At 35.2% G+C, this 15067-nt stretch overlaps 1 protein-coding gene across 3 annotated transcripts in view; it reads right to left on the reverse strand.

Moving 5' to 3' along the window:
• Nucleotides 1-1357: 1357 nt before the first annotated feature.
• Nucleotides 1358-15067, reverse strand: part of LOC136876215 (claudin domain-containing protein 1) — a 254354-nt gene continuing 240644 nt past the window's right edge. For all 3 annotated transcript variants that reach the window (XM_067149974.2, XM_067149976.2, XM_067149977.2), the window contains one exon: nucleotides 1358-4340. In XM_067149974.2, coding sequence (XP_067006075.2) covers nucleotides 4234-4340 — 107 coding nt within the window. In that variant the 3' untranslated portion in view covers nucleotides 1358-4233. The remainder of the gene's footprint in view (nucleotides 4341-15067) is intronic.

A 15067-nucleotide genomic window follows, 5' to 3' on the forward strand; every position in this document is an offset into this window, starting at 1 on the left:
TCTGGCTCGGGAACTGGGTGTTTATGTCTGTCCCAACACTCCTCTTCATATTCAGACAACATAACACACTACCAAACCCCATAGAAACACGCAACAGTGATTACATCCCTCCATATGGGGTTGGCGTCAGGAAGGGCATCCGGCCGTAAAACAAAGCCAAATCCACATGTGCGACGCAGTTCGCACCCGCAGCCCTACAGGTGTGGGAAAAGTGGTAGGAAAAGAAGATTGATATATGTTTATTTATTTCTTTTGTTGAAAAGTTAAGTTCAGTAAATTATCCATTGAAGCAGAATATACCTAATTATTACAAACACCATGCTACACATGCAATTTTAAAATCAGTTTTCCTCACTGCTCTACATTTGGAGGATATGCTTGCATACATTTTAAAACCAAGTAAAGGTGAATTTAATACTATTTTGCATTCAAAGCAACAAATTGAAATAACTCAAGAAAACATTTGTGTGTCTGATAAATACTTATTTTGTCTATGCATGTTGTGTTATGGAAACTGAATACATTTACTCCATGTCTACCTCAACACTCCCAGGGCACCTGACAAATCCTGACAGTGTACTAACCACAAATTGGGAGTTAACATTTAGTGCATCTTTGTCATTGTTTTTTCAATTCTTCTGCTTTGGGCAGTAAGCACATTTTACACTACCTTGGACTGGTTGTGGCAGAGGTGCGTTCTCATTTGAAGATCTGAATGCTCTAATAGAAGCTCTTTTTGCTACTTGATTCTTGGTCAGATCTAAAGTCAAGGTTTTCAAGAAATGTTTTGCTTTATCTTTAATTTGAGTTGATCCGGAAAATGATCCAGGCGTCGATTCCTCCGATATCCAGTAATGTAAAAAAATATACATAGAGGCCATGTATGCTTGCTTCTGTGTACCAAACTTTCAGCTTGTCTTCTACATCCACGCCTCCCTTGGTAAGGTATGATCTAAGGATATTTTTACATCTTTTTACAATGCTACTTGATCTTATTATCAATAATGAACAGTCCATCCAGTAGATCTCCACACTGGATGTGTAAAACATCTGTGAATCCAGAAACATTTGCTCTACACCAGAAAACTCAGAATCTTCCTTGTCCAGAACTATGGTGGTATGTCTTCTAGTTTCAAGCTAAAGATGCAGTAGATTCTCAATCTTACACTTGCTCTTCCATTTATGTCCAAGGGTAAAATTCTTTAATAGTTTGCATTTACTCAGACTTTTTCCAAAAACAAAAGGACAAGGTTACAAGGCATTAGGATAATGAGTCTTACAGTGGCAGCTACAGGACTTTTTAAGCTTCTTAGAAGGAATTTCTGGGATGATGATAGTAGGTGAATAAAATAAGACATTTTTCTTTAAAAAATGTTTAATTGTGTACAATTCAGAAATAGTATAAAATAACATGTATATATAAACAACTCTTAAGTATCCACTAGCTAAAGAAATTTCTCACTCAGTACAAAACTTGCAACATTTACTATTATTCGAGAAACACACTTTAGTTGAATAGTTATGGACTGAGAGAGCATGAGACTGTTGTCTGGGTACACCGAAAGTTTTCTTGTACTCTGATGATTCTACAAGAACAGATACTTCAAGCTAGTATTTTGCATTTGTTTGGAGAACATATTTCATAATTCAAATACAGTCTTCTGGTCATTTAGCTACAACAACTTCTTACAGTTCTAAAAAATGTTAATGCATTAACTGAATTTCACAATTTTAATCACTAATATACAAAAAAAAAAAAAAACAGTAGAAAAATTAAAAATGTACTAAATATGTTTAATTACAATTAATAATATTTATTATTTTGTTCCCTTGTCAAGTGAGTAGATCAAAACAAGTTTTGATTCAAATGACAATGGGCTGGGCATTTCATCACAATATTGGAGGCTTTAAAAAAGAGAAATTAATTATCAATGCTCGTGCTACTCAGTATCGCTGTAGCTTTGTTTGCAAGGCTATGATTATAGAACTAATTTACATTCTTATTGCAAACTGCAGTCAAGTGCCCAACTTAAAATAAATTTCATAATAAATTATCTATAGGACAACACTACGATACTTTTAAAACATTAATTTATACAATTTTCAACTCCTGCTGTCTAATCAATATTAAAACGTTATGAGTATAAGATCCTGAAAGATTTTCTGTAGAAAATGGACGGATTCTGACGGCCCACCAAAAATACGTTCACTGATATGTTCTCAGCACCAAATAAATCATTTCTAGAATATTTTTATGGTTTGTGTTGAAACAAGAAAAAGTAACTATTGCCACGATGAGGCCCTGAAGTAAAATACAGTTAATCTATTGAGCAAAATAAGGGCTTAAATAACCTGCATTTCTGTAGTGTTCGAAGCAATAATATACATTATGTTACAGAAAGAGAAGTGGACTAATTATATAAATGATTTATTTTTCATAAAGAAGACTGAAAATATTACTTAATCATCTTAATCCAAGACGAGCTGTATCGAAACACTTCTATAAACCTTAATGTGTAAACAAATTGGATATGCCAAGGGAGAACACACACACATTATTAGTCACCATGACACAATAATAATAATAATAATAATAATAATAATAATAATAATAATAATAATAATAATAATAATAATAATAATAATCTATACTCCCATTTATAAGAGTCCAAAGATGGTACAATATTTGATGATGCAGCTTAATATTTCATTCATCATAATTCACAGGTTGCTACACATTTCTTTCTTTTCTATGTGATTTTACTACCTACATTAGAACATAAATCAATGGAAGTTAATATCAATCAATAAAAGACAAAATTTCAGTCAAAATTCATGAACAATTCACTAGTTTAAAGACAAACTGCTGTTGAAATAACTAGATCCTGGTCTCATAGTTTAGAATAGAAGAAATTATTTTTATTATTTTTCTGGATACAAAAGGGATTGAATAAATACAAAACCCAACTAAAATTTCAGTCTGAAAAGGGAAAGAGTGAGAAAGAATAATTTTTTTTTAAATAGGGAAGGACTAACTGGTACAGAATGAAACAACTGACCAAGTTAAATATAAAGTTAAAAAAAAAAAACATGCTTCTCAATTAGATAAATTTCTACAGTTTGCTAATATATGGATTTTGAAGATATTTTGACTGATGAAAATAGAACTAGTTGAATTAAGAGCAACAGCAGCCTCAATCAACAGATTCAAAATGGAACCGAGTTAGTTTTCAAGTTTTAGACTGCTGTTAAACTTTTGACTACTTGTCTTTATGGCAAATTACTGTAAAACAGTAAAAATATAGTAGGTAATGAACAAACAAGTGCTTCTAGCCTATGATGAGAAAGTTAGTTTGTACATAAAGGAGAAGCAGAAGTTCAGAAAAAAAAAAAAAAAGTTCTAAGTTTAGAGAACTCGGCTACATTAAGGACATGTAATAAGGGCCATATGATAAGATATACATTCTGCAGCATACTTCAACTAAGTGAGTCATGTTATAACACCGATCCTGTAGTCACATTTTACAGTACATACATGCATCTTGACTCTTCGTAATTCCTCACAGGCTCTATACTGTACTTCACAAGATATTTTCCTTTCACCAAACCTTTCAAAACTATTGTTTCTTCTTGCAGTCTCAGGAACAGAGAAGGGAAAAGTAAAAAGAAAGTTTAATATTGATGTAGTAATAATGTTTTACAAGTCATCGATCCTACAACTTAAGTGATAAGATACTTCAGTAGCATGTTTTCAAACTTTCACTATATTTCAGTATTATGATCATAGTGAACAAATTATGGTGAAACTGAAATTTATAACATCCTTTCATTTTACTGATCTTATATGTAAGATAACTGTCCTCTGTTTACCATAAGTATTTAACATTAATTAGAGACATGAGAGTTTCCATCAACGGGGCATGTTTGTGCTGATGTAACTTCATAGAGGAACTCTTCATGCTCCAAATGCAAGTCAAAGGGGACAAGTACCATTAACACTTTGAAATCTTCCTGCAACAGTCTTAGGAGTATATCAAGACTGCCACTATTACTGGTACATGGCTTCAGAAAGAAATCTTTATTAGACTTAATGCCAATAAATATTCTAACTAGAAGCCAATTGTGGAAGACATTCGATTTTAATAGTAATCCTTGATGTAGAGTGCTTTCAACATACTGATGGACACTAAGTTGTGAGCAATATAAGTAGTCCTCAAGAATTTGCACCAAGTTTTAATAGTTGTATGGCCCATATTGTGACCCATGGTAGTAAGGACCTGGGTATGCTCCTGCTCCTGGGTAGCCTGTAGCATATGCGTACTGCTGCTTTTGTGGATACACTATGAAGAGAAACAATTTTATTAGATTCATAATAATAAAAAAGAAATTACAAATTTACTACCTATTATTTAAGGACTCTTTTGAAGAAGAACTGTCTTTACAGTAATGATAGCCAAGGATGATGATAGAGCTTTGATAGTAACTACTGTGCCATAACAAGGAGGATCATTTCTTTTAAATTATAACGGTTGGGGAGATCCACCAAATCAACACAGTCTTACAATCGCTCTTATTGATCAATTATATTTACAAAAAAACACTGCACATGTTTTGGCTCCTAAGAGCCATCTTCAGCTGTTCAAATATAATAATAATAAAAAATGTTATTTGTTTTACGTCCCACTAACTACTCTTTTACGGTTTTCGGAAACGCCGAGGTGCCGGAATTTAGTCCCGCAGGAGTTCTTTTACGTGCCAGTAAATCTACCGACACGAGGCTGACGTATTTGAGCACCTTCAAATACCACCGGACTGAGCCAGGATCGAACCCGCCAAGTTGGGGCCAGAAGGCCAGCGCCTTAACCGTCTGAGCCACTCAGCCCGGCGCTGTTCAAATATCTAAATTAAAATAGTCATAAGACATTGTCTACATGATGGTGTGCACAAACATAATAATTTAAAACAAGGTCTAACACGTTAAAAACACTGTATACACAGTATGTATCATGTATATTCAACGTGAATCTTAAAATAAATTCATAGTCAAAATTAAAATCTAAAAAAATTGAAAAATTCTATTTCTTCAAATTACAACAGACCCATTTTTTAAACCCTTCTTAAAGTTAAAACATTTGCCTCTCCTGCAGTATTTGTTAAGAAACTTCTGTTGCCGGCATGCACTAATGGAAGAGGGAAATACCCCTCAACGTTGAATCCTATGGCTGTATTGAATTGTATGGTACATTTTCATTTGTAATTCCAATATAAACACGAATCCTTATTTTGTTCTTATAGAGCCGACTTCCTTTGTAAGTAATGTGGCCATATTTGGTGGCCGCTGCTGTGCGTCTAGTGTTACAGTTATTATTATGTTTGTGCACATCATCATGTAGACAATGTCTTAGTTATGGCTATTTTAATTTAGACTATTTGAACAACCGAAGATCATGTACTGTGTTTTTTGAAAATACAATTGATCACTAAGAGTGATTGTATTGATTTGGTGGATCTCCCCAACCATTATAGTTTAAATTTTGGAGTCAATAGGGAACATAGATGAATTTTTTAACTTGTAAGGATAATTTCTTCTCAATCAATGTTATAGAAGGTTTTGCAATTAACAAAAGTCACGAGGTACCATACTATACAAAGAAGAACTGTTTTGTCTTTCCTGCCCTTTCCAAACACAAGTTTTCAAGACTTACAATGTGAATCATACCTGTAACTGATGTTGCAACGTACTACTCAAGAACCTTACCCAACTCCTGATACTAAGATTAATTTCTGAGAAACATTATTAAATTTCAAACTATCAATGTTAGTTCTGGATGAGAGAATCACTTCTATTCTTTCCTTTCCTTAAATATAATAATTACATATAACAAACCCTTATTACAAATTACATATAACAACCCCTTCCTCTCTACGTAAGAAATCAGTCATGCCAGCCTTTTCTATGTTTCACTTTTAGAAAAGCATACGAAAGTTTGGACATACTGTATGTAACTAAATCTAACAGCAATGTTGAGGAAAAGTAATTTAAACTGTGTAAGGTTTCCTCAAAATACTGTAATTTTACAATGATAACTTTTTGAGTTCTCTAATTTTACAGTCTAAATTTAATATTAGCTATACCTAGAGAGGATTACTTTTAAAACAATTTATCATAAGACACTTTGCATAAGAAAAGAAAGAGAAAAAAGGAAAACCATACCAGAATGTCATTTTATGTACTCCATGCATTAACATTCACACACTGTACTTGTACCTTGTAATGGAAGATGACTGATTTGAAAATTTTAAAAAACGTTTAGGAAGACAAATATTTGTCATAACCTTAAAAGAATTGAACATACAAGAAAATTAATGGAAAAGAACAAACTTCCATTATATTGGGCTCCTTTCCTTTTGCATGTTTCCTGTATTCCTAGCATTTCACCACCTACCAGTACTTCTCAGTCTTGGGGCATAATGTTGTTCCATGTGTATATATTAGGGATGTATGACAACCTTTCAATATTTGGTAAAAGTATTTTTAACCCTCAGCAAGAGCCTTGACACCTGTGGAACATTGGTGTTGTGAGGTCCAGGGGGCAGCACATATTTAAGGTTGAATAAAATTTTCAATTTCTGAAAAATATTAGATCAATAATTCTGTGTTGATTTATTATTACCTAATTCTAATCATTCGTCCTCATTTTCCAGAGAAATAACTCCATAGGGCAGTTATTAATAGGTTTTTTTAAATATCGCGTAGCTAATTCTCTTCAGTCAAGTATATAAAAAATATTAAAATTAACTGCATACAAAACATTTCTATTAGTATAATTACAACATATGTCCTAACAATGAATTTATGAAATTATTTATTCTAAAACAAAGTTATGTGGAAACCAACACATCTTATATTTTAGGTACTTCCAAAACCTATTTCAGATAGTCATGCTAACACTTGAAAAATTAAAATATATCTAAACTCATAACATTAAGATGAAATGTGTAAATTTGTTCTTTTCCCATTCCCCACAATCGAAAGCTAAAATATCCTTTAATTTGAAGATTTATAAGCCTGAACTTGAGCTGTGGTCACTGTGTGTAGTGAGTACCGGTACCATAATTGTCAGAATCCTCTATGCCCCTGGTTCATTCATCCAATATTGCAAACACATCTTAAAAAGAAGCAATGCCAATACACAACTTCGATGATCCAGGTTTAGCCATTCCAATTAACTGCATTGTTGTACAACTATAAAGGAAGTCAAAGTGGAACAGAAAATTTATGTAACCGGCATTGAGAGGTCCAGTGGATGACTCATGTAGTTAGTATAACAGAGCACATTCTGATGTTATCACAACAACTACCTGAAGCTAACTGAGTAGCTTGAAGGTACTGGGACTGCAAACGACATTGCGTGAAAGGAATGGCACAGAGCAACCAAAACTGTGGGATGTCTCCAAGACCTCATGACACTTGTTGAGGGTTAATGTAGGATTCACTTTTATACAATAGGAATGCATATTTCTTTCACAGAAACTTGAAATGCTATGATATGCTGGTATTATTGACAGTGGACACCAAAATATCAGTACTAATTAGAATCTCCCTAGTTTTCCAATTGTAAAATATTGAGCGAATGTTAATAATGATTTTCAAAAAATTACAAAAATACTTTCAAATCACACACTGCACAAGCATCTATTACATCTAACATACTTCTATTTAAAAAAAAAAATTATTAGCAGTTATTACCACAGCTTCATTTGTGAATGCTATAATCTAAGTATTAACTATAGGCCTTTGCTTGAATAATTACCAACCAATTGCTTGCTATACCGTTTTTAAACTACAGTTCATTACTTTTAAGCTTACCAGGCATTAAATATTGCATGTTCATGGCCTCTTCCTTTTCACGTTCACCTCTTAGGCAAATGGCAGCTGCCGAAAACAAGATGGCAGACACCAGTGCCCAGCCAACACCAATCCAAGCCACAATGTATGACCAATCATAAGAGATATGTGAGTTTTCCCTCAGCACCTGCAGGTTAGGTTAAATGGAGAAGCAAAAACCAAAAAAGCAAAATGTTAATATGTGTTAACAGCAAACTGTAGTGAAGTATAGCAAGCCAAGAACATCTGAAAGCTGTTACCAGGCAGTATTCTTTGTTGGAGTTGTTAGGAATTTCTTAAATTAAGTTGCACATTCTTTGGAATAAGAAAGGTTCCCAAAGATTGGAAGGTGTTTGTTCTACTAAATTTCACTGTATTGTTTTTGAACCAAATATTCTGGAGAGCTAACATCTCTTTGTTCAGTTTGGTTAGAAACAAGGAAAGAAGGCTTCCAATTACAGTTTATATCATTTTATTCTCACCTTTCCTTTACCTTCAAGCAGCACGAAAAGGTATTTTATACTAAGATTAAAATACATATTTTTTTTAAGGTGGGTTGGGATTATATCATCAACATTTCTAGCCATTATATTCAGTGAATTATGAAAAATGTGCTGCCATATGTATCTATCCAAATGTCGTCAGAAATTTTACTTTGTACAAGAGCACAAAACATGGATGCTGGTGTTCTCTTTCAATTTTAAACCATTTATCTTCCTTGAGTGAAAATATGGGAATGGAAGAGAGAATGCATTCTTACTGTGATACTAAATATTTGGTATAAGAAAGTTTGTCAAAGTTCAAGGTGAATTTTAAAACAGAATTAGACTTTTTTTTTTTTTTACATCTGTAGTTATTTGAAGAAATTACCTCCTCTATATATTGTTTATTAAAAATCGTACAGTTATTGTTGTCATTCATATAATTTTTTAAAGTGCAAATTTAGTGAATGAACAATATGTAGCTCTTCAAATCTACCAATACAAGTTTCCCCTTGAATGCACGATTCTAGAAACATATCACTTGCAATCTAAAAACATCACCACCCAGCAGAGAAGAAAGAATATGAACAGAATTATCCATATCCTAGTAAAAATTGGAAGAGGTGAAATAAATCAGTCATTAATAATCTGCATTTAGGAATGTCGCCCAGGTGGCAGAATCCTTATCAATTGTTTACCTAGCCTTTTCTTAAACATTTTCAAAGAACTTTGAAATTTATCGAACATTTTCCTTGATAATTTAGTCCAGTCCCTTACTCCTCGTCCTATAAATGAATATTTACGTCATATATTATTAATTTTTTCTGCAAAAAATCACGTATTGTATTGAACACTTATACTTTTACTTTAATTGAGATACTACAGTCAATAAAAAACTTGAAATATGAATTTCATTTCTTGCATCAAATATGTATCATTGTCTAATGTTATTAATTTCTGAGTATACAATTTCTCCTGCTTACATTCCATTTGAAGTCAGTGCTGTCTGTGCTTGTACTTTTGATGACTGAACAAGCCGATTCTAGCATGAAATCTGCATCCCCAAGGATCGCACTTGATGGACGGAGGCTTCTACACTGTTTGTGTATGCTTTTCAAGAACTGAAAGATTGGAGACACTGTTCTCTCATCTTATATTTAAGACTGAGTGAAGTTTCAGCTGATGAAAACTCAAGTTTCTTGATGTCATGACAGTATATGGTCCACGTTTCGCATCCATAGAGTAAAGTTGAGACGATGACTGCTTTATACATTACTAGATAAAGTACCTGTTTTTCATACAAATTTATGAGCAAGGATTAACATGGTTAATGATAGCACTCTCAAGGATACAACTGTAGGTTCCAAACGCTTTCCAAAAAATCATAACACTTTCTTCAGCTGGCCTATTAATCAACGAATTTTCACAAATGTTGATCAACGTGGCTTCACGTGACTCCTTATTATGCGTGAAATGAGCACCTCATTCATTAGTGAAGGTGACGCAGAAAAAAACACAAGACAGCTGGATTATCTTGAAAACCATTAGTCACGAAGAAAATGCGTATGACATCTTGTGTACAAAATAATATTTCATGGCCACGGAGTGCACCTCATTTCTCTAGTATGACGCATGATTTTAGCTGATGTAGGACAAATATAGCCCAAGAATTTTCTCCTGTAAAATCCCCACTAGTTTTAAACTGCCGGGTTGAGTGACTTAGATGGTTGAGGCGCTGGCCTTCTGACCCCAACTTGGCAGGTTCGATCCTGGCTCAGTCCGGTGGTATTTGAAGGTGCTCAAACACGCCAGCCTCGTGTCGGTAGCTTTACTGGCATGTAAAAGAGCTCCCACTGGACTAAATTCCGGCACCTCTGCGTCTCCGAAAACCATAAAAAAAATATGTAGTTAGTGGGACGTAAAGCAAGTAACATTATATTATAGTTTTAAACTGTGAAAGATATCAAAATCAAAAGTGCCCCTTATATGACTTGGGATTTCAAGCTATAGCCTTACGAAATTTCAGCTCAATCGGTCTAGTAGTTTTCAAGCCTACCCGAACTAACAGACACGATCTCATTTTTATTAATAGTGATACTGATGAATTTGGTATGCAGAGATGCCAACCTACAAAGTGGTTGTCCATAGTGACAGTGTCTGCAGCAGATAAGGGAAGGTTATGTTCAGCCAAGAAATATGAGAAATAATATACAGCCCATGTAACACTATTATCATCACTCTTTATAGAGTCTTGCATTGCCCTTCGATGCATCCATAAATCTATTTTTATTTTTTTTAATTTTACATGGCATGGACAGTCATCGTGTACTCTGTGTTAAACTGAAAATTCACACACATGATTCACAAAACACGTGCCTCAGTAAAATTTCAATGCTCATAGGCTCCGTGTACTACTTTTAGGAATACAGATTCGTTGCAGATCATTTTTGTCCACTGTGTCACTCGGCTCTTCATTGTTTTTACTTTTACACATCTTGCCGTTTTATTTTATGTTGCTCCTCACCTTACAGGAATAAATGTTTGTGCAATATGACAAATTTGGAACAAAAGCAGACAACAGAAGTGTTGATGAGCGCAGACAACTCGTTACTAAATCAGAGGTAACAGAACAGAAACTGAACATATGCTGGGAATCTGCGTTCATCAAGGAATGTTACTGAACGTTACGCTCTGTGTTGAAGTTTGAAGACAAAAGTTACTATCTAATAATTTTTTTGTGAACTGTTTTGTAACAGTGAGTCTTCTGTTTATGAAACTTTTTCAATAAATGTTTGGAGGCGAAATGAATTTATAAAAGAGAATTTTGATTTTGTAAAATCTGTAATAATCAGCACCACTTTCGTATTGCCGTAGTATAAGTGAGAACATTGTAGAAGCTATGGGCAATCCATAGTAGTTGGCATCTCTGGGTATGAACCGTTTGGTCATTATTCCTGAAGACAAGTTGGATAGCTGACCAAGTCTTCACTGAACTCTCTCCAGAGCATACAGAAGTTTGTCCACTGTCACTACAATAATCTGTTAAGTTGTCCTCATTATATGTAAACATTAATAACATTGTAAAGACGACTATGCACCACAGAAATGGCCAAAGTATATTTCATCACAACGACCGAATAATTGGAACGGTTTCAAAAAAATTCCTGTTTGTTTATTATTTGTTGTAACATTACAAAATTACATAGACAGACAGAAAAACTCGGTTTTTTTATGAGCCTACAAGTGCTCAATATGTGCTCCATGAGTGACTCTACACACATCAACTCTATAGTCAAGTTCGTCCCACACCCAACATAGCATGTCGCTGTCAATTTGACCAAAGGCGTTGATGATGCGGGCCTGCAGTTTTGTTAGATCAGCCGGTAATGGTGGCATAAAAACTGTGTCTTTCACATAACCCCATACGAAGAAGTCGCAAGGGGTGAGGTCAGGAGAGCATGGACTGGAAGTTTGTTGTTCAGAAAGTCACGAACATCAACATGGAAATGAGGTGGAACACCATCCTGTTCGTAGATAAGTCCATGCTACTGGTCTCCAACTGTGGCATGAGCCAATTCTCCAGCATATCCAGGCAGATGTGCCCTGTAATGGATTTTTCAGTGAAGAAGAAGGAACCGTGAACTTTTAATTTCGAGATGCCACAAAAAACATTGAGCTTGGGAGAGTCACGAACGTGCTGCACACAGGTACGGGGGATTTTCAGTCCCCCAAATTCATACATTGTGCCTGTTAACTTTACCACTCAGAAAAAATGCTGCCTCATCAATGAAGACAAGGTTGTCACAAAATGCAACATCTTTCATATGCTCCTAAAAACTGGTACAAAAATCAAAACGGTTCACTTTGTCAGCCGGCGACAATGCTTGGAGCAGATGCAAATGGCAAGGGCACATCTGCAATCTTTTCCTTAAGACTTTCTGAACAGTTGAACGAGGCATGTTCATTTCCTTGCTCGCTCGACGAGTTTACTTTCGCGGGCTACGTTCAAAACTGCGCCGCACGCGCTCAACCGTTTCTTCAGGCACACTAGGCCAGCCTGTTGATTTTCCCTTGCAAAGACATCTCGTGGTTTTGAACTGTTCATACCATCGGCGAATGGAGTTGGCACTGGGTGGATCTTTCTGATACTTTGTTCTCGTCGCACAGTTGTCACAGATTGGCTGGAATGAAATTCCATAACAGCATATGCTTTTTCACTGTTAGTCTCCATCTTTGCAACTGTTGGAGTAGAGGATGCATCATGTCTGCCGGATGTTACAACTGTTGTGTTCTCGCAGGCGTTAAGGGAAGCACAATGTTTGGAGGGCTATTCAAACAAAACAAAACTTTGAGGGATACTTGCCTTATAACATCAAACACCATCACCATATCTCTAATGAAATGGCTAGAAATAATTGACAAAACCACTCAAATCATTTGTGCACACCCTGTATGTAAATGAATGCCAATCACAATGCATGGATATGACTAAAATTTTTCTTGATGATTAAAATATTTTTCTATGGGTTTTCTATACTGGCTACAAAACACAACTTACTTTTAACACTCAATGGCACTCTTAGAAGCAGCTGTTACCTCCCTCTGGCTTGCACCACAGCCAGCAACCTTTCAGGCATGCTGTGGATCATGGTCATTCCTGACAAAGCATCTCTTGAAATTCATCAAGTCCAGGATCATGTCGGCGAACATTTCTCCAAAACATCTCCCAAACTCTCTCAATTAAATTGAGATCAGGGCTGTGCGATGGCCAAACTAGCACCTGAATCCTCATATCACCCAGGTACTGCATCACAATCCCTGCCACATGGGGACAGGCATTTTTATGTACGAGTTGAGTGTGTGAGAGTCCTGTTCTCCAAGAAAACCAGCTCTGCCCTGGCTTCAAAATTGATGTCAGCCTACACCATGGCTGAACCACCTTGGAATACAATCCTTGAGGAGAACGTGCAAAGTGAATACCTTTTTCTAATCCTCCTCCAAACTCACTCTCTGCCATCAGGTGATCTTAGGCTGAACCTCAACTGATTCATGAAGAAAATAGCTTTCCATTGGTTCTTAATCCACTCCAGATGCTGACTAGAGAAGAGAAGGCATGCTTGCCAATGTTCCTGGATTAACAAGAGACCTGTGCTGGTCTTCTACAGGAGAGATGTGCTTCTTTAAGTCTCTTTCTCACTGTCCTCAGACCAAGATTGATTCCTGATGCCTTTTCCAATCGATTTCAAGCTTCTACAGCTGTTGTATGACGATCACGCAGAACCTGCAGCTACAGAAACTGGTAGTTGATGCTTTTGCGGCCTGATCCAAATCTTCTGCAGAAGGTACAAAGTTCCCTGTACATTTGGTGTCTGCTCCGGGTAGTAGACACATTGACTCATAGCACCTGAGCAACATATCGCATACTCGGCCCATCTTCCACCAAGGCAACTGCTTTCACAGCTTTCTCTTGACTTAACCACGTTTTTACTTCACACAATGCTACATGAAACTGTTTGAAATGCCTCCAGGATGATTGAACAGGTGCAATTTAATCACCCAAACCAATAACTATAATGGTACAACAACAAAAATCCAATCACATGCTGGTTACGAGGTTATGCACCAGTAACATTGTAAGTGTCCTACAATCACAATACTGACAACAGTAGATTTCACAGGAGATTTCATCAGAAAAGTGCTTGGGAAAATGATATTTTACCTATTGTTGTTGAGTTCTTTTTTCTTTTCTTTTTCACTGTATTCACCCATGAAATTTGGATCACTTTTTATCTGTCGAATTTATAAAATAATCACGATTAACATAATTATGTGTTTGCCAGGACATCACCAACACCAGTTAATATTATATTATCATAATATAAATATTATATTATGGTTAATTTATTTGGAAACTGCTGGAGTTAATGAACAACACCTAGGTGCCCTCTATACCTCCAAGCAATGTCGCATGCCATTTCTTAAAGTGTTAACAGTGTAATATCTCCTGAAATAATGAGAAAGGGAAATACTGTATTTGGTTTTAAATCAAACGAGTAGGTCAAATATTCATAAAAATAAGCAGTTATTTGTACTGTATCATTTCTATGTCACGTACAATATTATTGTTATTATTATTATTATTATTATTATTATTATTATTATTATTATTATTATTATTATTATTATTATCATCTTGACTGGCCACATTGAACCGTTAGAGTCATTCCATGTTCACTTTCTCTATGAAGGTTGTACAATTTGGTTCTTGTGATCTGCCCAGTACTTTTTCATTCGTTCCCATCATTTTCTCGATTCATCTAAAACTGCTATAGCTCTTTTATGTGCTATTTCTGCTGAAAATGTGTAAGTTTTAAGAAGGGTGTTCTTTTTATTTTTGTTCTCTGCAACTGCTATCTTGAGTCCAACTACTTTGAGATCTTGCTGAATTTCATGGATCCATTGTCCTCCTGTCCTCTTCCCAAGATTTCTAATCGCCAGTTGTCATCAAATCCAGTTTCCTGGCAGCTGCAAGATGTGAAAGAAATACAAGAATCTTTTCTTCTTCATTGTGCTGATAACTGGTTCAATCTCTCGTAAGACTCCTTCAATCTGGTATTTTCTATTTATAAAAGTTCTTTTAGTTCTGAGGAGCTGATCAGTTCTTTCATGTTAATTTTCGAACAGGGCTTCAGAAGCG

This window comes from Anabrus simplex, chromosome 6 (assembly GCF_040414725.1).
Source record: "Anabrus simplex isolate iqAnaSimp1 chromosome 6, ASM4041472v1, whole genome shotgun sequence".
NCBI classification, from domain to species: Eukaryota; Metazoa; Arthropoda; class Insecta; order Orthoptera; family Tettigoniidae; genus Anabrus; species Anabrus simplex.